The 27266-nt window shown below is 42.9% G+C and overlaps 2 protein-coding genes across 2 annotated transcripts; one reads left to right on the top strand and one right to left on the bottom strand.

The window, feature by feature from the left end:
- The first annotated feature begins 6932 nt into the window (after nt 1-6932).
- LOC124034199 (RNA-binding protein FUS-like) lies at nt 6933-16711 on the top strand. Its single transcript, XM_046347071.1, has 2 exons — nt 6933-7067; nt 13122-16711. Exon 2 carries the CDS (start codon nt 13129-13131, stop codon nt 14635-14637), a length of 1509 nt encoding a protein of 502 aa, XP_046203027.1. The 5' UTR covers nt 6933-7067; nt 13122-13128; the 3' UTR covers nt 14638-16711.
- Nucleotides 16712-26042: 9331 nt separating this feature from the next.
- On the bottom strand, nt 26043-26633 carry LOC124032995 (ctenidin-3-like). Its single transcript, XM_046344931.1, has one exon. It carries the CDS (start codon nt 26631-26633, stop codon nt 26043-26045), a length of 591 nt encoding a protein of 196 aa, XP_046200887.1.
- Nucleotides 26634-27266: the final 633 nt, after the last annotated feature.

Here is a 27266-nt window from a genome sequence, read left to right as displayed (position 1 = left end):
TTTGGACCAAGTTTGGGGAAACCCTGAGTTAGGGGATTAACTTTATGAACCCCTCTAACTGAATTGCATTACTTCACTGATTAGTCAGTGGCCGACCGTTCGCCCTTTCTGAACGGAATAGAATGGACTTCATAGTGCATCTTCCTCTCCCAATCACTGATCTGTAGGTGAGTGTATAAGCGAAACCAAGATGTCCACCCTTCTGCTTTGATCAATCCAATCCTCTCAGATCTGTGATTAATTCAAGGGCGGGAAGAGAGGACTATGAGACCGGGGATTCTCCTTTCCATTATTTTTTCTACTTGGTTTAAGGATTGTTATGCAAATTAATGTACAGCCAAATCTGTAAAAAGGTGCTTTGTTAGCTCTGCTCTCTGTGGAATGTCTCCTCTGCCTGTTCCCCAATGACTACTGGAAGAGATTTACACTGTCCCAATTCCCCTGCCTTGTTCCTTCCTTTGGCTCCCTTCATGTTGATAGATTGGTGAAAGGAATTCATATTATTGCTTATACTGTTACCTTTTTTTTGTGGTTATTTTGGATCAGTTGATCATGGAGGCAAGGAGATTAGGAAGTTGGGGGAGAGAATTGGGACACATACTTCGATTCATTTAAACTCCTGTGTAATTGCCCTTTCACTCACATGCCTAATACCAAATATTAGCTCCTACCCCTAAACCCTTGTTGGTACAAGCAGTATAGTGGAAAGCAGAACCATATTGCTAATGGCATACCTTTCAGATCAACAAGTGGTCTGTGTGGGCTTAGAGTTTGGTGTGGAGTTGAGTAACATGAACTATACTGAACAAAAATATAAACACAACATGTAAAGTGTTGGTTTCATGAGCTGAAATAAAATATCCTAGAAATGTTCCATACGCTCAAAAAGCTTATAAAATTTGGTTTTGTTTACATCCCTGTTAGTGAGCATTTCTCCTTTGCCAAGATATGCCAAACCTGTCAGGTGGATGGATTATCAAGAAACTGATTAAACAGATTGGTCATTACACAGGTGCGCCTTATGCTGGGGACAAAAGGCCACTCTAAAATGTGCAGTTTTGTTAACAGATGACAAGTTTTGAGGGAGTGTGCAATGGGTATGCTGTGCTGACTGCAGGAATCTCCACCAGAGTTATTGCCAGGGAATTGAATGTTAATTTCTCTCCTATAAGCCGCCTCTATCATTTTAGAGAATTAGGCAGTACGTCCTACCGGCTTCACAACCGCAGACCATGTTTAACCATGCCAGCCCAAGACCTCCACATCCGGCTTATTCATCTGCAGGATCATCTGAAACCAGACAACCGGATAGCTGATGAGAACTGAGGAGTATTGCTGTCTGTAATAAAGCCTTTTTGTGTGTGGGCCTGGGAGGGCATAGTCGTGAAATCCATAGATTAGGGCCTAATCAATTTATTTCAATTGACTGATTTCCATATATGAACTATAACTCAGTAAAATTGTTGAAATTGTTGCATGTTGCGTTTATCATTTTGTTCAGTATATATTACCTTGTCCATTACTGATAAAGAATGGTACTAGGATAGAACTAGAGCATATTCTTCTTTTGGTTTCTTGAGGTAGGTTTCAATTATCCCCCCTTTCCACACACACTGCTTGTCACACATTTTAAATTATAGGATTGGTATATGAATTGTCTGGAGGTAGTTTCCACACAAATCCATGGGAGAACTCAACCCTCACACATGATAGATGTTGAAGCTTTATGTATGTAAACCTCCTAGCTGGTCTGTGGCTGTGCCAGATATCTGTAGACCGTGGTAGCAAATGTTTGTTGCCAGAAATAAAAATACAGGACTCAAGTGTAAAGGGTTTTTATGAATTTAATGCTATAAATTGTGAACTTCATCTCCCAAGCAGTCATTTGACAGTAGAATGATGTATTGTTTTCAATGTTACTTAAATACTGTACATGTCTGACAGCAATGATGTATGATGTTGAAAGTGTCTTCTGACCTCCATTAATGAGCTTAGTGGACTGGAGGGTTAAAATGAGAGGAAGAATGTCTGACTCAAGGAAAGCCCCCAAAGGAGGAGACTGAGGTTGTCCATAATGACTGATACACGGTCAGATATGTTTTCATCCCCCAAATGGTTATTGTTAGGGGAGGGTATGCTCTTCCTAGAACTGTGGTTCGGGGTAACCTCTACTTCAGCGATGGCCAACCCTTCTCCCGAACATCTACTGGTTATGCAAGCTTTTGTTCTTACATACATCTGATTCTACTCATCGGCTGATCATCAGAACGTTGACTACCTAAATCAGGTATGCTAGAAGATGGGCTGGATCAAAAGCCTGTGTACCCAGTAGCTCTTCAGGAGGGATGGCCATCCCTGACCTACTTCAATCAGTCACTAATGCACTCATGCATGGTCATAGCATAGCCATAATGTTCATAGTTAGTGCAGTGCTAGCTAATAGTAGCAACACATACGAGTTGTGCCAAATGAAATAAGTTAGTAAACTATGAAGATAAAAGCCAGTTTGAAGAGGACAGGGGTTCCATTATGACAAAAGTTGCAGACAGTCATTCAGAAAGGACAAACTCCACACAGCCTCACTGTCTTGTAATGTCTATAATGTCATATGAATAATATCAATCCGTGATACAGTGCAACACCTGTGGAAACATTTGCAAAGAGTACATTTGAGAGGAATAAGCTTTTTGTGCATATAGAACATTTCTGGGATCTTTTATTTCAGCTCATGAAACATGTGACCAGCACTTTAAATGTGGTACAGTCCCAATTTGCTCCCAATCCCGTCCCCTAGGTCCTAACCCTTTCACGCTTGCAGATCTGTCTGGGTAGGTAAAAGTAGTGTAGTAGAGGATCTTCCACCATATTATTTCCACATGCAAACATTAAAAATGTTCAGGGCCAAGGGAGACAGGTAGGAAGTTAATTGGGACTGGATGATGGTATAAAACAATGCATTTCTGACTATAGGCACCAGAGAGCGCCATTACCTCTATTACTAGAGCAACGTGGGGGTTTTTGCATTTCTAAATGAGACCAGCATGGAGAGGTATTGAGGCTTAGTTTACACTCCAGCTGCTTAGCCCTTCTAGCACCGGGGTCAGTCAGCGCACTCTCAACTTGTTTTTTTTTAACCATCATTGTAAGCCTGCCACACACACACACACTATACGATACATATATTAAACATAAGAATGAGTGTGAGTTTTTGTCACAACCGGACTTGTGGGAAGTGACAAAGAGCTCTTATACTCGTGGGAAGTGACAAAGAGCTCTTATACTCGTGGGAAGTGACAAAGAGCTCTTATACTCGTGGGAAGTGACAAAGAGCTCTTATACTCGTGGGAAGTGACAAAGAGCTCTTATACTCGTGGGAAGTGACAAAGAGCTCTTATACTCGTGGGAAGTGACAAAGAGCTCTTATACTCGTGGGAAGTGACAAAGAGCTCTTATACTCATGGGAAGTGAAAAATAGCTCTTATAGTACTAGGGCACAAATAATAATATAATAATAATCAATCATTTTGCTCTTTATTTAACCATCTTACATATAAAACCTTATCTCTTAATCGAACATTGTGGGGGGAAAACCCACAGGTTAATGAGAAGGGTGTGCTTGAAAGGATGCACATAACTCTGCAATGTTGTGTTGTATTGGAGAGAGTCTCAGTCTTAAATAATTTTCCACACACAGTTTGTGCATGTATTTAGTTTTCATGCTAGTGAGGGCTGAGAATCCACTCTCACATAGGTACATGGTTGCAAAGGGCATCAGTGTCTTAAATTACATTTTCACAGAACCGCTTGTTACAATTTCGATGAGACTCTCTTCTTCAGATATTGATAAGTGGACTGGAGGCAATGCATGAAAGGGATAACGAATCCAGTTGTTTGTGTTATCTGTTTTGGAAATGCACTTGCGTAATTGCGCACCCAACTCACTCAGGTGCTTCGCTGTATCACATTTGACATTGTCCGTAAGCTTGAGTTCATTTGCACACAAAAAATCATACAATGATGGAAATACCTGTGTGTTGTCCTTGTTAATGCAGACAGAAAAGAGCTCCAACTTCTTAATCATAGCCTCAATTTGTCCCACACATTCAATATAGTTGCAGAGAGTCCCTGTAATCCTAGATTCAGATCATTCAGGCAAGAAGAAACATCACCCAGATAGGCCAGTTGTGTGAGAATCTCATCATCATGCAAGAGGTCAGACAAGTGAAAATGATGGTCAGTAAAGAAACTTTAAACTCGTCTCTCAATTCAAAAAACGTGTCAATACTTTGCCCCTTGACAACCAGCGCACTTGTGTATGTTGTAAAAGCACTACATGGTCGCTGCCCATATCATTGCATAGTGTAGAAAATACACGATTGTTCAGGGGCCTTGCTTTAACAAAGTTAACAATTTTCACTGCAGTGTCCAAAATGTCTTTCAAGCTGTCAGGCATTCCCTTGGCAGCAAGAGCCTCTCTGTGGATGCTGCAATGTATCCAAGTGGCGTTGGGAGCAACTGCTTGCATGCGCGTTACCACTCCACTATCTCCCTGTCAAAGCTTTTGCGCCATCAGTACAGATAACAACATGAGTAGCAGTTACATTTGGCTACATACAGACCGTTAGTGGAATTCCCGCAAGAGAGCAATGGTTAATGTGATTGGATGTTAATTATTTGACTAGGCAACCTGTATTTGACATTGTGGTGTTATTTTGCTGAACACTAGATGGTTTAATTTAATTTTTGGCAGTGAAACGAGGCTACTCAGGCGAGGGAGAAAAAACTCGTCCAAATGTATAGCTTTGTTGAAATATATAAATGGACTGTTTGAAAATGTGAAGAGAAAGTTTCAAAACCATCTATTTAAATTTGTACTATTATAAAAAAAAAAATGTGAATCACATTTGTATTTGGTGTACCCCGTCGGCATTGTACCCGTACCCCAGTTTGGGAATACCTGGCTTAAGCTACTCAACTGACCCAAGAGAAAATGGAATGTTCCTACCACCCACCAGATAAATACTCATAAATAATGTTTCTAACCACACAGGTTTGTAGAATTGACCACATTACACCATATGGCAATCACTGGATGAGTGTTACTCACCATGGATGGCACACCATGGATTTTGATAGGGGGACCTTGGCATGACAATGATTGACAAGGAGTTGGCATGATAGCATAAACTGATTGGCACTTAGCCTACAGTGAAGTGCAGATATTGCTTAGCCTATCACATTTCCACTTTCCATCCTGTCTCGCTATAGCCTCGTACGAACCATCCTGATTTCGCAAGTTTACATTCTTCTCACGAGATCAGAACCAGATAGGACCTGAATAGATTCATGTATTGAAATAGAGTCAATAAAAAGTAAAGAGATAAAATAGTTTATTATACATTTTATCATACTGTTTTTTTATTGTTGGAACATGCGACTTAACAGGAAAAAGATCTTGCAGTTTCCTTTCAATCACCCAGTCTGGATTTATTGATTGAATACAGTTTTAGAGGAGATACGTCTAGCACTGATCTCTACTTCATAGAATCAAATCTGCAATGACAATATTGTCTTGACTGACTGGTATGCTGTACAGTATATCTAAACCCTAAAGTGAGGTGAGTCAGTCAGGGAACAATCTTTGGCAGGAAGCAATTGCAGCTCCCCAAGTAGCAAAGGTGTGTGTGTGAGAGAGAGAGAGAGTGCAGCTCGAGGGAAAGCAGGAATAGAGACAGTGCCAAAAAGGATAGGATAAGGATTCACTGGATAGTTGTAGACAGTTGTGTTATAAATACAAAAATGGAAAACTATGATGGCAAGCTGAATATTGGTCTCTTAATAAGGCCAAAGAACAGTCTTACAAAATAAAAAAAGTGAAAACTAGTCATTCTGTGGGCTAATTATCCATTTGTCCTTCGTTTGTCATCCCAACATTGACATCACTTGCTGGCTCCAAGTTATATTTGCGTCCATGTTGGTAACTTCTGGTAAGCGTGTCAATGGAAACTCCCCCTGCCAGTTATCTCTGGATCATTAAAAACAGGACACGCTGTAAAATGTACCGTTCTCCTAGCAGCAGGATATTATGATGTCAGGATGATCACATATTTTTTTGTCTAAATTAAGAGTACCCCTGCAAAGACATGCTAAACTTTGGGATTATCGATAGTTGTTGCACTCTAGTGCAGTGAAACCGTTTTTCACAGCATGCAACAACCTCTGAAAAAATAAAACGATAATTTGACATTTTATTTTTTATATTGTATTATTGATACTAGCATTTATTTAGAAATATTAAACTGGTATGTTGAAAGCTATTGTGTAGGCTATCATTATAACCAATTGACCTGACAGCCAGCCGTTTTGCACTGTTTCCCTATGGCTTTCATCGTCAATTTAGCAAGAGGGCAACATTTTATTCAGTGTTGTAGAGTCCACTCTCGGGACCACATGTTGAGTGTCTAGATATTGCTCTGTAGCACCCAATGCAATATACTGGGTTAGTAGAGACTCTATTGAGAGACCCTATAGAGACCCCACCTCACTTTAGCTGAGAAAGGTTGACAAGTTCTCTCTACAAGCCAATATGTATCCCGTCTATTACAGTGTGTTGCATTTGGAGCCATGGAGGGAACGGAGTGAAAAGTCAGCAACAGGCCGATATTTTCCACCCCACTTTAGATTAGATAGGTTGAAAAGTTATATATACTACCCAATATTCTCAACATACCAGTGACAACATTGCATTTTTCGTTATTGGTATAATTATTACTTTTTGAAAGCATATTTTTTATTTGTTTTCATAAATTACTCATTGCATTTTCTTGTTGTCACAATAGAAGTGGCCAGTGATTAAAATGTAATATATTTTGAATGCAATGTTTTGAAAAGCAAGCTTTTATTTAGAAGGTTTCCTCATTACCATACCAACGTGACGTTATCGTTTGTGCTGCTGGCAGAATAATAGTCGCTGTAGGCCTATTCAACTACTGCTATCCAAGAAAGGGCGGCGGCAACCTAACGGACAAAACAAGCGTCATCAACGTCGCATTGGCACATTAATAACGGTAAGGTGCTACATTTTATGCTATTTCTTTTAGAAAATGTGTAGTTTTAAAATACAATGAAATAGGGAACGTTTGGCTTTTGAATTGTGCTTGTCTGATTTGATAGAACGGAGCAGGTGCAGACGTTTCCGAAATAGATGACCGGACTTTTTATAGCCTTTATAGCCTATTAAGAGTAGACAACACTGACGTTTTAAATATTCTACGCAATGATAAAACTCGGTACCGCGCTGAATTTTGGGGTGAGCTTTAACGCGTTCCTTTGCAGAGATAAACATCACCAAATTGTAGGGCGCACGCGCCTTACATAAATGTAGCCAAACAACGTCGTAAACTCCGTTATTTGTATAATCTGTGGATCGCATACACAAATGCTATGTAAAGATTAGAATAATGTGTGTAGTACGCTAGTATAGGTTATGTGACCAGGTGGCGTGACTGTCACATTGTAGCGCCATTTTGAAACGATTCAAGTGATTAGTGCCTTCAGAAAGTACTCATACCCCTTGACTTTTGCTGTTACAGCCTGCATTCAAAATGGACTCAATTTACTTTTTTTCTCACCCATCTACACACAATATACCATAATGACAAAGTGAAAACGTGTTTTTAGAAATGGCTGTAAATTTATTGAAAATTAAATACAGAAAATCTTATTTGCATAATTATTCTCACCCTTTTGCTATGACACTCCACATTTAGTTCAGTTGCATCCAATTTCCTTTGATCATCCTTGAGATGTCACTACAATTGGATTAGAATCCACCTGTGGCCAATTCAATTGTTTGGACATGATTTAGAAAGAAACACCTGTCCATATCGGGTCCCAAAGTTGACCGTGCATGTCATAGCAGAAACTATACCATTAAGTCCAAGGAACTGTCCGTAGATCTCCAAGATATAATTGTGATGAGGCATATTTTTCCAAATGTTGTTACATTACAGCCCTATTCTAAAATATATAAAATTGTCGTCTCCCCATCAATCTACGCACAATATCCTTAATGACAAAGCAAAAACAAAAACATTTTTTTCAAACGTATCAAAAATAAAAAAGTATTCAGACCCTTTACTCAGTACTTTGTTGAAACACCTTTGGCAGCGATTACAGCCTCGAATCTTCTTGGGCATGACGCTACAAGCTTGGCACACCTATATTTGGGGAGTTTCTCCCATTCTTCTTTTTAGATCCTCTTAAACCCTATGCTTCACCGTAGGGATGGTGCCAGGTGTCCTCCAGACATGACGCTTGGCATTCAGGCCAAAGAGTTCAATCTCTGGTTTCATCAGACCAGATAATCTTGTTTCTCGTTATAAGGATATAACAAAATGTAGAAAAAGTCAAGGGGTCTGAATACTTTCCGAATGCACTGTATATCTGGGGAAGGGTATAAAACCATTTCTAGAGTGTTGAACGTTTCAAAAAGCACAGTGGTCTCCATTGGGCATGAATATGGAACTACCCAGACTCTGCCTAGAGCCAGTGGTGACCCGTCATTGAGACCCACCTGTTTGCATGTTATTTTGGCATTAATTCGTGTCACATATCAGTTTGCAAACAATAAAAAAACAAAAAACAATACTTGAGTTAATAAAGCTGCATACAGACATTGTCTCTTTCTTGAGTAAGGCAGCTCCAAAATGCAGGTGTTTCAGCTTTGCTCAGTGCTTTCTGTGGTGTCAGGGCAGCCAGCAAAGGCTCAAGGTCATTGGCCACAGATAAAAGGACGTCAAATCACATCAACCGTAGCTTTGATTGGATTGATCATGTCAACATCATACTTTCACAATCTTAGCTAGCAAGCTAGACAAATAGTCTGAATCATGTCGACACTCTACTGGCAAATCCTTTTCAATCCTTGTGATATAAAGATAACTTAGAGATAAAATGTATTGGACATTGGACATAAACATCACATAACGTAATTGAGAATTCAACCATGAGTGGGTTGGAAGGAATCAATGGCGAACTGCAATCGTCACAAAGCAATCACTATTTTGCTTCCCCTGCCTGCTATTTGGTGGAGAGGGTGTGTGGTCCAAGTCTGGGTTTAAGGATTTAAAACATCTTTCTGAAAGGGTCACTTTTCCAAGCTTAAAAGGATAAGCATTCACACTCAACACCATGGGGCAGACAAGATTGAATACATTGGCCATGCTGTCAATCCAGCATGACTTCTGCCACGTTCAAAATAACTTGAAACTCGGAACTGGGGATATCAGATTTCAGTGCGTTCAAGACAACTGAGATCTCAATACGTTTTGAACGGTCTTCCAACTCGGATTTCCAAGTTGCGAACTTGGGCCTCTTTCTAAAACTCAGACCTGAAGATCTGTGACGTCATCATTAGACCTTGTTTTTTCCCCGAGTTCTCAGTTGTCTTGGAAGAACCATAAATCCAGAGAATGCCAGACTTTGATGACAAAGTTATCCCAGTCTGCTGTCCCCACATGCTTCAAGATGTCCACCATTGTTCCTGTACCCAAGAAAACAAAGGTAACTGAACTAAATGACTATCGCCTTGTAGCACTCACTTCTGTCATCATGAAGTGCTTTGAGAGACTAGTCAAGGATCATATCACCTCTACCTTCCCGGCCACCCTAGACCCACTTCAATTTGCTTGCCACCCCAATAGATCCACCGACGCTGCAATCGCCATCGCACTGCACACTGCCCTATCCTGTCTGGACAAGAGAATGCTATGTAAGAATGCTGTCCATTGACTATAGCTCAGCATTCAACACCATAGTACCCTGCAAGCTCATCATTAAGCTCGGTGCCCTGGGTCTGAACCCCACCCTGTGGAACTGGGTCCTGGACTTCCTGACGGCCCCCAGGTGGTGAAGGTAGGAAACACCTCCACTTCGCTGATCCTCAGCACAGGGGCCCCACAAGCATGCGTGCTCAGCCCCCTCCTGTACTCCCTGTTCACCCATGACTGCGTGGCCACACACACCTCCAACTCAATCATCAAGTTTGCAGACGACACAACAGTAGTAGGCCTGATCACCAACAATGATGAGACCCTGGGCCCTGGGAGTGTGGTGCCAACCTCTCACTCAACATCAACAAAACAAAGGAGCTGATCGTGGACTTCAGGAATCAGCAGAGGGAGCACCCCACTATCCACATCGATGGGACCACAGTGGAGAAGGTGGAAAGCTTCAAGTTCCTCAGCGTACAAATCACTGACAAACTGAAATGATTCACCCACACAGACTGTGTGGCGAAGAAGGCGCAACAGCACCTCTTCAACCTCAGAAAGCCACGACCTGTTCACCCTGCTATCATCCAGAAGGCGAGGTCTGTACAGATGCATCAAAGCTGGGACAGAGAGACTGAAAAACAGCTTTTATCTCAAGGCCATCAAACTGGTAAATAGCCATCATTAGCACCTTAGAGGCTGCTGCCCTATATACATAGCCATGAAATCACTGGACACTTTAATAATGGAACAGTAGTCACTTTAATAATGTTAACATATTTTGCATTACTCATCTCGTGTATATACTGTTTTCTATTCTACTGTATTTTAGTCTATGCTGCTCCGACATTGCTCATCCAAATATTTATGTGTTCTTAATTCCATTCCTTTACTTTAGATTTGTGTGTATTGTTGTGAAATTGTTAGATATTTCTTGTTAGATATTGCTGCACTGTTGGAGCTACACAAGCATTTCCATACACCCAAAATAACATCTGCTAAACATGTGTATGTGACCAATAACATTTCATTTTGATTTGCTATTATAATCTGGTTACCAACGAAATTAGAGCAGTAAAAATAAATGTTTTGTCATAATCGTGGTATACAGTCTGATATACCACGGCTGTCAGCCAATCAGCATTCAGGTCTCGAACCACCCAGTTTATAATGCTGCATAAAAGATGTAATATGCCAGGGAGATATGTATACTGGAGCTAAGAAAGTAATACTAAGTGTATGTTGTGTAGTAAGCTGTTAGTAGCCTATGTGTCACTTGTAGCCTATAGCCTGTTTTAGGGAAATGTCATCATTGAATATTGTAAAAGCTTTCATTGTGTGCTTAATTGCCCCCGTTATTTATGCTACGGTTTTGGTGTACAAGGATAATACTGTAAGAACGGCCCATGTTCTGATTTCTGTCGCTGTACATTTCAAGAGTGCTGAACAAATAGTTGTTTCGACTACTCTCTCTAAGACGTTCATCGAAATTACGATTTGCCTCTTATCCGCTCATGTTTCCCTTATGCCATAGTTTGCACATATCAATTGTTATATTGCACATGACAGTGCACCTTTTAGTTTGCAAAAAGGCACGTGAAAGACCGAGAGCATAAGGCAAAAGATTATGTAGTCTGCTAAGACAAAAATTGAACTCTGGCTTAAATGCAAAGCTCTATGTCTGGAGAAACCCAGACACAGCTCATCACCCGTCTAACATTCCTACCGTGAAGCATGGTGGTGGCAGAATCATGCTATGAGGATGCTTTTCATCATCAAGGACTGGGAGACTAGTAAGGATAGAGGGAACAATGAATGGAGCCAAATACAGGCAAATCCTTGAGAACCTGCTTCAGAGTACAAAAGACCTTCGGCTGGGGGCGAAGATTTACATTCCAACAGGACAATGACCCCAAGCATACAGCCAAAGCATCGCTGGAATGGCTTCAGAACAAGAATGTGAAAGTCCTTGATTGGCCCAGCCAATGCCCAGACTTGAATCCCATTGAAGATCAGTGGAAGGAAGGACACAAAGATGGCTGTTTACCTACGCTCCCCATGAAGCCTAACATAGCTTGAGAAAAGATATTTCTGTATTTTATTTTCAATACATTTTACAAAGCTGTCTAAAAGCATGTTTTTACTTTGTCATTATGGGGTATTGTGTGTAGATGGGTGACAATCTATTTATTCCATTTTCAGGCTGTAACACAACAAAATGTGCAATGCGTCAAGGGAAATGAATACTTTTTGAGAGCACTGTATGTTATTTTTGTTCTCGGTTAGACAGCCAACATTGGCTATCGGGCACTCTGGGTTACTTACGATGAATGCTCAAAAGAATTTCCCAAGACATTACTATTTACGCTACTTTGTCAACTATAGCATACACACCGAAGTGGGCAAATGAAGGCCGTATGTGAGCCCGTCTAGATCAGTTTCATAACATCCACATTGATGTGCGCGCATGGTACAGAATGAATAGAGAAATACATCCCTATATTGACCACTGGCTTAAGACTGTATTTTGGGCAAGGCTCCCATTGTTTTATGTATTCATGCAGTAGGCCTACACAGAACCATATATTTAAATATATACTGTATATGGCTCTCGGTCTACATGATTATTATGTAATGTAGACAGATCTGAATATTGAGATACAGGCCTAACCCAAGTTTGGCAATGTGTGGGGCAGTACGGAAGGGCTTTGGCTTCTACAGCATTTTTGGTTCTATAACATTTTGGATGGAAATGGAATTAACTAATGTGTCTTGTGACCCAGGTCCCCACCATTCTTCAGTCAGCGCTACTCTTATCATTAACCAAGTAGCTATAGTGACTCATTTTAAATTATTTACACCCAGAGGATACACTGGGCACTCTGGGGATTTTCCACCCTGTTGGCTTGGTGTTTACTGTATCTGGTAGTTCGGTTAATCACCTCAGAGACCGAATGAGGGAACACATTCTCAAACTCTCTAGCTTACTTTTAAAAATGATTTTCTAGTTGTACGTACAGTCCTATTGTCTATGTAGGTTTATGATTTGTCTTAACATTTTGAGTTGGGCCAGTTCCTCTAACTACTAATCATCACAGATGGAACTGGTGGGACTTGGACTGGAGGAATAAACACTTATTTAAAGACTCTTATTTTTTATTCTCTAAATTACAGTTGTGTAGAGTCTACAGTATTGACCTATATGGTTATCTGAAAAATGTTATACTGTAAGAATTTCTTTTAAAAAGGAACCGGTGAGTGTCATCCACAGAAATTAGATAATGGAAATTCTAACTTTCTTCTTCTCCCCCTTTATTGCTCTCTCTCTCCTTCTCTCTGTCTCTGCAGTGCAGTAATGATGAAGCTCAGCTCTCCTCTGGCCGTGCTGTGCCTTTCTCTCCTGCTGCTCAATGCCCACCTCTCCCTGGCCAAGAGAGGGGGAGGAGGCTTTGGTGGTAAATCCAGCATAGGCTTTGGGAAGAAACCTTCTTCCACTTCCAACCGTGGAGGCAGCAACACCCAACGCAGACCCAACCAAGGGACCAATAACCAGCCAGGGAATTACCCTCGCCAGCCCCAGAGCCCACAGAACCCCCAAGCAGGGTACCCGCAGCAACCAGGAGGTTATCCACAGCAACCAGGGGGGTACCCTCAACAGCCAGGCAGGGCAGGATACCCTAACCAAGGTGGCTACCCTAACCAAGGTGGCTACCCTAACCAAGGTGGCTACCCTGCTGGAGGATATCCAGCTGGAGGCTACCCAGGGGGCTACCCGGCAGGAGGCTATCCAAACAGATACCCAGCTGGTGGAGGCTATGGTGGAGGCTATGGTGGAGGCTATGGTGGAGGCTATGGTGGCGGTTATGGAGGGGGCTACATGAACCAAAACCCCAACAACCGGATCCTTAGCCCTGGCTACGGGGGCAGTTACGGCTATGGGGGGTATGGTGGTGCCGGTGGCTCCCCGTTCTCCCGCTCCGTGCAGGGGATGGGGATGGGACCCTCGCAGCAGTCCAGGGGGTTTGGGCGTAATGCAGCGATGGCGGCCGGGGCTGGGGTTGTGGCTGGGATGGCTCTGGGTTATGGACTGGGCCGGTTTCCTCGGCCTCACTTTGGCTTTCACAACCCCCAGGAGGAGTACTACTATAACCACTACATGTACAGGAGGTACGGCACCAAATCCACTGATGACAATGACTACAGCAGGGACTACCACTTCAGCCCGCCTCCACAGTCCTATGATAACTACATGAAGAACTGTATGAAGAGGACTGACCTGCTGAGAGGTGGGGAGAATGGTGGATCGGAAACAGGAGCCAGGGAGAACTCACCACCACAGGGAGCTGCAGACAGCCCCAGCACTCAGGTAGTCGTACCCAGTGGAGGAGGCCCTGCAGTCGGGGAGAAGAGTGAAGAGCCAGCCCCTGTTCCTGGAGGTTCCAGCAATACTACCGACCCCGGTTCCACCCAAGCACCAGGCAGTGGCCCCAGTAACAGCTCTGCCACAGAGGGCAGTTCCAGTGAGAGTAATGTCACAGCTGAGAGTAACGGTACAGCAGCGACTGAGAAGCCTGTGACCCCTGAACCCTTGAATCCAAACCCTCAAACCCCCCCTCCTGCAGCCAAGCCCCTCTCTCCAGCCATAGCTGAGCCTGAGGATGATGATGAGGAAAATATAGTGAGCATCTCTGAGATTGGCTACCCAGCGCTGATAGAGCAGATGAAGGCCCGGAGGTGTGTGGAGCTTTACATGGTGTACGCCGAACACTACCTGGAGAAAAAAAGGAGGACAAGAAGAACACGCCCCGGGAAAGACCCAGAGGAGGAGTGGAGAGACTGGGAGGAGGATACCAGGGACTGCTAGCTGTTCTCACCTCTACTGCACTACTGCTGCTGAACAGCAACATGCTACTACTGCACTGAGGCAGAGAGAGAGTAAGAAACAGAGAGAGAGGGAAATAGAGGGAAGAAGGAGAAAGGACACAATGTTTGCTGCCACGCTATGTGAGTCAAGAATGGGGCTGATGGAGGGATGCTGGGACAGTCTGTCTTCTTCTCTCATCCTCCTTTGATCGACGCCTCAGGACTCTCCATAATAAGTGGACTTTTTTGATTGATCAATTCTATGGATTTTTGTTCTGTTTTTGTATTGTTGTTTCTCATGCACTGTTACTTGCATTATATGAATCTGTAATCATGCGCCCGTGTGTTACTAAAATGTTGGCACTTTTTAAAATCCAACCCTGCTGTCCCCAAAGCATTGAGTTTGCTCCTGCTGTAGCCAAGTACTACAGGCTCATGCATGCAGCATGACTATTATATACAGCATATTTCATAAATAAGATAAGTATTGATTAAGGTTAAGCAGCGACTGGCTGGATCACGCCCAGTTCCCAGCACCAACAGGGATTCCAGGATAATTTAGATGCTGTATTATATGGCAGACAGACTGAAGAGAAATGGCCATTTACTCCATTACATCACATGAACTGGAAATACTAGTGTGTGTGTGTGTGTGTGTGTGTGTGTGTGTGTGTGTGTGTGTGTGTGTGTGTGTGTGTGTGTGTGTGTGTGTGTGTGTGTGTGTGTGTGTGTGTGTGTGTGTGTGTGTGTGTGTGTGTGTGTGTGTGTGTGTGTGTGTGTGTGTAAGTAAGTAGATAGGACTGTCGTGTAAATATTGATTGAGATAAGATGACATCCATATTAACATCAGCCGGGGAAGGGGAATTGTTGAATATGACAGTCAAGTATGCATGACAATGAATGTGAGCTTTATATTATTGACTATGGCTTGTATTTATTTTAGCTTAATACAATACACATACCTGTACACTTTGAACTGGCTTTTGCTTGTAAGACTACTAATTACACCATTCTAACGTAACCTTTTTCTTACATGGTGGCTGTGATTTTGCATAAGCATGTATACATTTTACTATGGTGGCAAAAGAGAATCCATTTGACAAACATTGTTAGCTTGACTTCACCTTTTTATGGAGGGGCTAACAGTTTGGTCATATGCTCTGATGAGGTCCGAAGACTGAAATGTTAATGGAGGGGGGGTTCGTACGTAAGCAGTGGGAGCTGCTTCTTTAGAATCTAGAATTTAGATTCTTTAGAAACTAAAGAGACTCTTGTTAGATGTGTGCTTGGATCCCTTGTCTTTCACCCAGCTGATATCCTATGTAATGGATGGCTGTCTGAATCAATCATCCTGTATCGGGGCTTGATGTCATCTTTATATGTTATGTGTCTTTAACATTGTGGTTAATATGTTTGATACTATTCCGTGGATTGATTTAGTTTGCTTTGTATTGTTATTATATGTCAAGTAAGCTGCATGTGCTCAAAGACACTGATTTCTGTCTTTTGCTCCGACTCCAAGGCCCTTCTCTTTTGTACATTCCCTTCTTCCCTCCTTCCCCTTTCTGGTGTCTTGCTTTCCTCTCTGGGGTGGTGAAGTGACTGTAGATTGTACTCTAAGGGCTCTTGTTGTCTAGGCCCAACCAGGCTTTGAACCAGGCCACTGTAGTGGCAGCCCGACAAGTCAAGGAATACAGATTCAGACAAACACTGTCCACTTTAAAGTAATGGTCTTAGTCAACTTGGTACCTGGTAATATTAAGGTAAATGATAAGCATATGACAATGATATAAGTTGAACTATAACGTTAGATGTGGGTTCTAGAGAGAAGTAGCTAGATTGAAGTCTAAATTATTATACTGTATGCGTTGGGGTGTAAACAGATTTATTTTAATGGAGTTCGAATACTTTTGGAATATATTGGATAGACGATTGGGGGGGGGGGGGCACCTTGTTTACCATCATGTCATAAACAATTTCTACATTGTCTTGAGCCTTGAATGTATGGGTCTGCATACTCTGTTAATGCAAATACTTCCTCTGTGATAAAAGATAAATGTGTTTGTGTCCATTCATCTTCTATGATCTGTCAGTTTTCATCCTGGCCTCCACTCTATTTAAGGCTCGACAGGACAGCCCTAATTCAAGGCTTTCTTCAGCACTCGTGTTAGTTCTTTTTTTTCCACTTGTCCCCTACCGCTCTGTGCTCGGGGGCGTGTTCAGCGGGATACAATGTTTTTGTAATGTTCAAAAAGTAATATGTAATGTAGAACAAACTTGCCTCTGTCATGTAGACCAAGGAATCATTTTGGCTCTATTCATGGAATTTCTATCTGCAACATTCAACAACGTTTGGCTACTGAATGTGGCCCTGGTTTATGTTTCAGTGAGGTTTAGCTTAAGTATCATGTTGTGACTGTTCTGTGGACACAACATTGTTGTGCATCAGAGTGCTGGCATAGAGTACCAGTCAAACGTTTGGACACACCTACTCATTCCAGGGTTTTTCTTTATTATTACTATTTTCTACATTGTAGAATAATAGTGAAGACATCAACACTATGAAATAACACATATGGAATCATATAGTAACCAAAAAAATGTTAAACACATCCAAATATATTTGAGATTGTTCAAAGTAGCTACCCTTTGCATTGATGACAGCATTGCACACTCCTGGCATTCTCTCAATCAGCTTCATGAGGTAGTCACCTGGAATGCATTTCAATTAACCGGTGTGCCTTGTTAAAATTTATTTTTTGGAATTATTTCCTTCTTCAAGCAAATTTCAATCAAATGTATTTATAAAGCCCTTCTTACATCAGCTGATGTGACAACGTGCTGTACAGAAACCCAGCCTAAAACCCCAAACAGCAAGCAATGCAGGTGTAGAAGCATGGTGGCTAGGAAAAGCTCACTAGAAAGACCAGAACCTGGTGGAGATTATAACAGAACACAGCCAAGATGTTAAAATATTCATAGATGCAGGGTCAAATAATAATAATCACAGTGGTTGTCGAGGGTGCAACAGGTCAGCACCTAAGAAGTAAATGTCAGTTGGCTTTTCATAGCCGATCATTCAGAGTATCTCTACCGCTCCTGCTGTCTCTAGAGAGTTGAAACAGCAGGTCTGGGACAGGTCAGGGCTGCAGGCAGAACAGTTGAAACTGGAGCAGCAGCACGACCAGGTGGACTGGAGACAGCAAGGAGTCATCAGGCCAGGTAGTTCTGAGGCATGGTCCTAGGGCTCAGGTCCTCCGAGAGATAGAAAGAAAGAGAGAGCATACTTCAATTTACACAGGACACCGTCGCTCTGGATAAGAGCGTCTGCTAAATGACTTAAATGTAAATGTAAATAAGACAGGAGAAATACTCCAGATGTAACAGACTAACCCGAGCCCCCAACACAAACTACTGCAGCATAAATACTGGAGGCTGAGACAGGAGGGGTCGGGAGACATTGTGGCCCTGTCCGACGATACCCCTGGACAGGGCCAAACAGGCAGGATATAACCCCACACACTTTGCCAAAGCATAGCCCCCACACCACTAGTGGGATATCTTCAACCACCAACTTACCATCCTGAGACAAGGCCGAGTATAGCCACGGAGATCTCCCCCACGGCACAACCCAAGGTGGGGCGCCAACCCGGACAGGAAGATCACGTCAGTGACTCAACTCACTCAAGTGACGCACCCCTCCTAGGGACAGCATGGAAGAGCACCAGTTAGCCAGTGACTCAACCCCTGTAATAGGGTTAGAGGCAGAGAATCCGAGTGGAGAGAGGTGAACCGGCCAGGCAGAGACAGCAAATCAAAATCAAATTAATGTATATAGCCCTTCGTACATCAGCTGATATCTCAAAGTGCTGTACAGAAACCCAGCCTAAAACAGCAAACAATGCAGGTGTAAAAGCACGGTGGCTAGGAAAAGCTCACTAGAAAGACCAGAACCTGGTGGAGATTATAACAGAACACAGCCAAGATGTTAAAATATTCATAGATGCAGGGTCAAATAATAATAATCACAGTGGTTGTCGAGGGTGCAACAGGTCAGCACCTAAGAAGTAAATGTCAGTTGGCTTTTCATAGCCGATCATTCAGAGTATCTCTACCGCTCCTGCTGTCTCTAGAGAGTTGAAACAGCAGGTCTGGGACAGGTCAGGGCTGCAGGCAGAACAGTTGAAACTGGAGCAGCAGCACGACCAGGTGGACTGGAGACAGCAAGGAGTCATCAGGCCAGGTAGTTCTGAGGCATGGTCCTAGGGCTCAGGTCCTCCGAGAGATAGAAAGAAAGAGAGAGCATACTTCAATTTACACAGGACACCGGATAAGACAGGAGAAATACTCCAGATGTAACAGACTAACCCGAGCCCCCAACACAAACTACTGCAGCATAAATACTGGAGGCTGAGACAGGAGGGGTCGGGAGACATTGTGGCCCTGTCCGACGATACCCCTGGACAGGGCCAAACAGGCAGGATATAACCCCACACACTTTGCCAAAGCATAGCCCCCACACCACTAGTGGGATATCTTCAACCACCAACTTACCATCCTGAGACAAGGCCGAGTATAGCCACGGAGATCTCCCCCACGGCACAACCCAAGGTGGGGCGCCAACCCGGACAGGAAGATCACGTCAGTGACTCAACTCACTCAAGTGACGCACCCCTCCTAGGGACAGCATGGAAGAGCACCAGTTAGCCAGTGACTCAACCCCTGTAATAGGGTTAGAGGCAGAGAATCCGAGTGGAGAGAGGTGAACCGGCCAGGCAGAGACAGCAAATCAAATCAAAATCAAATTAATGTATATAGCCCTTCGTACATCAGCTGATATCTCAAAGTGCTGTACAGAAACCCAGCCTAAAACAGCAAACAATGCAGGTGTAAAAGCACGGTGGCTAGGAAAAACTCCCTAGAAAGGCCAAAACCTAGGAAGAAACCTAGAGAGGAACCGGGCTATGTGGGGTGGCCAGTCCTCTTCTGGCTGTGCCGGGTAGAGATTATAACAGAACATGACCAAGATGTTCAAATGTTCATAAATGACCAGCATGGTCAAATAATAATAAGGCAGAACAGTTGAAACTGGAGCAGCAGCACAGTCAGGTGGACTGGTGACAGCAAGGAGCCATCATGTCAGGTAGTCCTGGGGCACGGTCCTAGGGCTCAGGTCAGTTGAAACTGGAGCAGGAGCATGGCCAGGTGGACTGGGGACAGCAAGGAGTCCTCATGTCAGGTAGTCCTGGGACATGGTCCTAGGGCCCAGGCCAGTTGAAACTGGAGCAGCAGCATGGCCAGGTGGACTGGGGACAGCAAGGAGTCATCATGTCAGGTAGTCCTGGGGCATGGTCCTAGGGCTCAGGTCCTCCGAGAGAGAGAAAGAAAGAGAGGAGAGAATTAGAGAACGCACACTTAGATTTACACAGGACACCGAATAGGACAGGAGAAGTACTCCAGATAAACAAACTGACCCTAGCCCCGACACATAAACTACTGCAGCATAAATACTGGAGGCTGAGACAGGAGGGGTCAGGAGACACTGTGGCCCCATCCGAGGACACCCCGGACAGGGCCAAACAGGAAGGATATAACCCCACCCACTTTGCCAAAGCACAGCCCCCACACCACTAGAGGGAAATCTTCAACCACCAACTTACCATCCTGAGACAAGGCCGAGTATAGCCCACAAAGATCTCCGACACGGTACAACCCAAGGGGGGGGGGGGACCCAGACAGGCCGACCACAACAGTGAATCAACCCACCCAGGTGACGCACCCCCCCATGGACGGCACGAGAGAGCCCCAGCAAGCCAGTGACTCAGCCCCGTAACAGGGTTAGAGGCAGAGAATCCCAGTGGAAAGAGGGGAACCGGCCAGGCAGAGACAGCAAGGGCGGTTCGTTGCTCCAGAGCCTTTCCGTTCACCTTCCCACTCCTGGGCCAGACTACACTCAATCATATGACCCACTGAAGAGATGAGTCTTCAGTAAAGACTTAAAGGTTGAGACCGAGTTTGCGTCTCTGACATGGGTAGGCAGACCGTTCCATAAAAATGGAGCTCTATAGGAGAAAGCCCTGCCTCCAGCTGTTTGCTTAGAAATTCTAGGGACAATTAGGAGGCCTGCGTCTTGTGACCGTAGCGTACATGTAGGTATGTACGGCAGGACCAAATCAGAGAGGTAGGTAGGAGCAAGCCCATGTAATGCTTTGTAGGTTAGCAGTAAAACCTTGAAATCAGCCCTTGCTTTGACAGGAAGCCAGTGTAGAGAGGCTAGCACTGGAGTAATATGATCTAATTTTTTGGTTCTAGTCAGGATTCTAGCAGCCGTATTTAGCACTAACTGAAGTTTATTTAGTGCTTTATCCGGGTAGCTGGAAAATAGAGCATTGCAGTAGTCTAACCTAGAAGTGACAAAAGCATGGATTAATTTTTCTGCATCATTTTTGGACAGAAAGTTTCTGATTTTTGCAATGTTACGTAGATGGAAAAAAGCTGGGTGGTTCGTTGCTCCAGTGCCTTTCCGTTCACCTTCACACTCCTGGGCCAGACTACACTCAATTATAGGACCTTCTGCAGAGATGAGTCTTCAATAAAGACTTAAAGGTTGAGACAGAGTCTGCGTCTCCCACATGGATAGGAAGACCATTCCATAAAAAATAGCTCTATAGGAGAAAGCCCTGCCTCCAGCTGTTTGCATAGAAAATCTGGGGACAGTAAGGAGGCCTGCGTCTTATGACCGTAGTGTACGTGTAGGTATGTAAGGCAGGACCAAATCGGAAAGATAGGTAGGAGCAAGCCCATGTAATGCTTTGTAGGTTAGCAGTAAAATCTTGAAATCAGCCCTTGCCTTAACAGGAAGCCAGTGTAGAGAGGCTAACACTGGAGTAATATGATCAAATGTTTGGTTCTAGTCAAGATTCTAGCAGCCGTGTTTAGCACTAACTGAAGTTTATTTGGTGCTTTATCCGGGTAGTGGGAAAGTAGTTCTTAATCTGTTTGAGCCAATATGCTGTGTTGTGACAAGGTAGGGTTGGTATACAGAAAATAGCACTATTTGGTAAAAGACCAAGTCCATATTATGGCAAGAACAGCTCCAATAAGCAAAGAGAAACAACAGTCCATCATTAATTTAAGACATGGTCAGTCAATCCGGAAAATGTCAAGAACTTTGAAAGTTTCTTCAAGTGCAGTCGCAAAAACCATCAAGCACTACGATGAAACTGGCTCTCATGAGGACCAGCACAGGAAAGGATGACCCAGAGTTACCTCTGCTGCAGAGGAAAAGTTTGTTAGAGTTACCAGGCTCAGAAATTGCAGCCCAAATAAATGCTTCACAGAGTTCAAGTAACAGGCACATCTCAACATCAACTGTGCAGAGGAGACTGCATGAATCAGGCCTTCATGGTCGATTTGCTGCAAAGAAACTACTACAAAAGGACACCAATAAGAAGAGACTTGCTTGGGCCAAGATACATGAGCAATGGCCAAAACGTCTGATGAATCCAAAATGAGATTTTGGTTCCAACCACCGTAGTGAGATGTAGAGTAGTTAAACGGATGATCTCCACATGTGTGGTTCCCACCGTGAAGCATGGAGGAGCAGGTGTGATGGTAAGGGAGTGCTTTGCTGGTGACACAGTCATTTATTTAGAATTCAATCCACACTTAAGCATCATGGCTACCACAGCATTCTGCAGCGGTAGAACATCCCATCTGGTTTGCGCTTAGTTGGACAATCATTTGTTTTTCAACAGGAATGACTCAACACACCAGGATTTGTAAGGGCTATTTGACCAAGAAGGGGAGTGATGGAGTGTTGCACAAGATGACCTGGCCTCCACAAACACCCGACCTAAACCCACTTAAGGTGGTTTGGGATGAGTTGGACAGGAGAGTGAAGGAAAAGCAGCCAACAAGTGCTCAGCATACGTGGGAACTCCTTCAAGACTGTTGGAAAAGCATTCCAGGTGAAGCTGGTTTAGGGAATGCCAAGAGTGTGCAAAGCTGTAATCAAGGCAAAGGGTGGCTACTTCGAAGAATCTAAAATATGTTGACTTTAACACTTTTTTGGTTACCACATGATTCCATATGTGTTATTTCATAGTTTTGATGTCTTTACTATTATTCTACAATGTAGAAAATTGTAAAAAATAAAGAAATACCCTTGAATGAGTAGGTGTGTCCAAACTTTTGACTGGTACTGTATATGTGAGAACATTATGATCAATGCTCACCTGCACTTTACCAATGTCCCTCCTTGTCTTCATTAAATCATTGTGTATTTACCCTCAGATATTGTGTTTTCATATTCTCTGAATGTAATATTTAACCCATATATTCCATTTGATGTTTGTCTGATAGCAGAAAACCATTCAGATACCATGGCTGTTCCCTTCATTCCTACAGCAATGAGAAACTAACTTAAAGGCAGTGGTGTAAAGTATTTAAGTAGTACTTTAAAATAGTTTTGCGTAAGTAGTTTTTTGGGGGTATCTGTACTTTACTTTACTACATTCCTAAAGAAAATTATATACTTTTTACTCCATACATTTTCCCCTGAGACCCAAAAGTCAAATTCACACACTTATCAAGAGAACATCCCTGGTCATCACTACTGCTTCTGATCTGAAGGACTAAACACAACTTTGTTTGTCTGAGTGATGGAGTGTGCTCCTGGCTATCCGTTAATAAAAATAAAATTGTGCCGTCTGGTTTGCTTAATATAAGAATTTGAAATGGTTTAATTTTTTAAACTTTTGATACGTAAGTACATTTAAGCAATTCCATTTACTTTTGATACTTAAGTATATTTAAAACCAAATACTTTTAGGTTTTTACTCAAGTAGTATTTTACTGGCTGACTCACCTTTACTTGTCATTTTCTATCAAGGTATCTTTACTTTTGCTCAAGTATGACAATTGAGTACTTTTTCCACCACCACTTAAAGGTTAATTGGATTCTAATAATAAACTCTGGGTTAGAACTATTAATGTTCAGAAATGTAACACTTTCTTGCACAGCCTCATTCCAAACCAAAGAGTCCTTCACATGTGGTTTAAAAGATGGTGAAAGCTCAATTGGGTTTTACTTTACAAAATGAATCTTTGGGATTTGTTTCTTTTAAGCCGTCTTTTATAACGTAATTTATGCTGTGTGAAGGCGGCTATATTTGGACAAATCTAACATAGTTTCCAACGATAAACACATCTATTTCTGTACTAAAAGTCTGACCTCAGAGAATCAGGAATGTTATTAGTTTTATCTGTAGGATACGTTGTCAAATCATTTTCTCTTTTTGTTTGATCAATCAGTAGCCTTGGGAATAATACAGAAACAGAATGACTATTGTTGCTAGGCCTTCATCTCTTGTAATGGACCATGGGAATATATCCATAACAACCACAGCCTGCACAGTGCATGGTGTTGCTAGGTAGCCTAGAACTTGGTCCTGAAATGAAGCGTGACTATTAAATGTGAAAGGTAGAGAAAGAAGGAGAGGGGGAGTGAGGAAAAACTAGAAAAGAAGGGAGAGGAAACAGTGAATGCCCTTATCTGCATAGATTAGGATGCCTGAACATTCTGGCTACAAGTCAAGCAGAAGCTATTCATCTTGCTCTCTCGTTCTGAGAAAATACATTTGAGAAAAGTTCTCTCTATATTTATTTTATATGATCAAAATCAACATTATTAATATGTCAATAAATATCAAGATACTGCTCCTCCAGTTAGCTCAATTAGGGCAGTAGGAAGTCGCAACTTGTAGGTCTACCATACATAATTGCATGAATAAGACAGACTTGTTCGGAGGATAATTTCCATAATGGAACAGACATTTGGGTAACCAGTATTCTTCCAGTTCTCTTATGTCTCCACCTGCTGACGAAGTGACTGTATTACAGCCTGACAGCCAGGAGACCCACAGTAATATAATTGATCTCACAGTGAGGGTGTTTAGTCATAGGACATCCTATTTATTATTGAGTGCTGACCAACATACCTGGTGCACGTCAACATGTGTGTCACAACAATAGCATTACAGCCTAATGATCTGGGCTAATACTGAAACCACTTACCATAGCTATGAATAACTCCACTGTGTGAGTCAGGTTCCTAATCTTAAATTTGAATTGAGATCCACTTCAATGAATGGCCTATATACAGCCATTCACAAATTCTCCAAAACAGATTTCACATTCTAGAATCCAAAATGTCTACTAGAACTATGCTCGACTGACTGGTGATTGTTGCACAGGTACTGAAGTGACTGCATGTTTTGTCTGGCCTCAAAAGCCTAATTTAAATATGACTACTATCTGAACTGTCACCTTCTCATTTCATGATCTAATGATAGTATTGTTTTTTAGACATGATTATGGTCAATATCATGAATGGATACACGCATCTCTGTCTCCCACGCTTTTATTGGAGTAGCCAGAAAGGAAAACTACATCAGATTCATCAAATGACACCAATACAGAACATGGAGCTAGTTATTGTGTATTATACTTAAGCAACAAGGCACAAAAAGGTTACGTTATACGACCAATATACCACGGCTAAGGGCAGTTTTGGAGTGCCTGAATACAGCCCTTTGGTATATTGGCCATATTCCACAACCCCCCCCGAGGTGCCTTATTGCTATTATAAACTGGTTACCAACGTAATTAGACCAATAAAAATGATTTTTTTGTCATACCCGTGGTATGATATACCACAGCTTTCAGCCAATCAGCATTCAGGGCTCGAACCACCTGCTTCACAATGGTGTTAATACACTCCTCTCACCCAGAATCACATCCTTTTCAATAAAGTAAGAAAAGTAATGGACACAAAATATAATTAATAGATTAGAACAATATACAGCATTTACAAATCCACATCCAAAAGCTGCCAGTATTCTACCAAGGGTTGAAATCAGTGAGACATGAGTTATAGCGTGAGTCTTTCAAGTAAACTGTTACTGCAGCATGGCAATATTAAACTGTTGATAACAACCATGGTAAAGAGAAGTAAATCATGTACTACTGCTTCATGGAGGTAGTAAGTGCTTGACCGGAAGGTCATCTATCACACACCAGATATTTGATGTTATGTAATGTCTCATGAAAAGAAAAAGTACATTTTTTTTCGTGCAATCAGTTGACAAAGAATCCACATCAGAGTCTTTCTGCATCAGGGATCTATATCGGAAGTGTATTTGCCCCACGACACCTGTGAGTCAGAACAGATGGAACTGTGATCTCATTGTCAACGAGGTCATGGTTTGCGACTCAATGCCCAAGGTCTTGATCTGGATCTTGGTCAGAGCCTAGTTTTGGTTTGGGTCTCAAGATCCTTTATATACATATGGTCTTGGTCTGGAGAGCTTTAGTCGTGACTCCATCCAAATCTTCACTCCATCTCTACATCACTCCCACCCAGTGCCCCATCACCAATGACATTAGTGACCCGATGATGACGATGATGCTGTTATAGATGGGCCCACTGGATGCTCCATAGTAGTACCCCATATCCCCAGAGCCCTCTGGACCTTCATAGCCACCAGGCCTGGGGCCATACCCTCCAGCTCTGGGGTACCCCCCATAGCCTCCTCCATAGCCTCCATAACCACCTCCATAACCTCCTCCATAACCTCCTCCATAACCCCCATATCCCCCTCCGTAGCCAGGACGACTCAACGCACTGCCCAGCATTGCTCCCCCCACGGCACCAGCAGCAGCAGCCCCTGCCATCTTCCCCGCACTGGAGCCGCCACTCTGGGCAGGCATTGGTCGGTATGCATGTCCACTCTGGGCAGGCATTGGTCGGTATCCTGTGCCTCCACCTTGACGAGGGTAACCCCCACGGCTACTACCGCCCCACCCCCCACCGAAGCCCCCACTACGACCGAAGCCCCCACCACGGCGAGCCTCTGAGATGGGGCAGACGGTTGCTAGGAGCAACAGGCAGGTTGCCACAGTGAGGAGAAGTCTCCGTTGGCCAACAATCCTCATTCTCTGTGAAAACAAGATCATGAACAGTTTGTGATTGATGAGAATATCCCACATTTCCACACGAGCGCTGGGTCGTTATCAAGACAAGAACAAGACATGATCATGACTGTGTGTGTGTGAAGTGGGATAACCCTACGAGCTAATCCAGTGTCAGTTAGGATTTAAACCACCTGTGGGTTCACTGGGTTGATTGACAAGGGAAAGCTGATCCAGATCTGTGTTTAGTGTCAGCTGCAAACCTTAAGACCCACACAGTGATGTAATGCCTGCATTCATCAGCAAGTCTGGACAGTCTGTCCAGTTATTAGCACAGTGGAACATAACATACACACACACACACACACACATTTGAGTATGGTAGAACACAACGTACACACACACTAACGCACTAAAGTTTTCGTCACTGCTGGATTTGAGAATGTGCTAAGTAAAGGTTATTTTTACGCTAGAGACAAATTAAGAGCAGGGCAGAGCGAGCTGCGGCTGCTAATCCAGCTTTGACAGAAGAGTGTTACACGAGCTGTGAGAAGTCAACACACAATAGCATAGATAAGATCTAACAACTCAACATAGGATTTAAGTCTTCAGTGGATTGACAAGTCAGTATATAAACTCAAGTTGGTACGAACTCTG

Source organism: Oncorhynchus gorbuscha, linkage group LG04 (assembly GCF_021184085.1).
Source record: "Oncorhynchus gorbuscha isolate QuinsamMale2020 ecotype Even-year linkage group LG04, OgorEven_v1.0, whole genome shotgun sequence".
Taxonomy (NCBI): domain Eukaryota; kingdom Metazoa; phylum Chordata; class Actinopteri; order Salmoniformes; family Salmonidae; genus Oncorhynchus; species Oncorhynchus gorbuscha.
The sequence above is the reverse complement of the archived record's forward strand: the minus strand, read 5'-3'. Positions and strand labels throughout refer to the sequence as shown.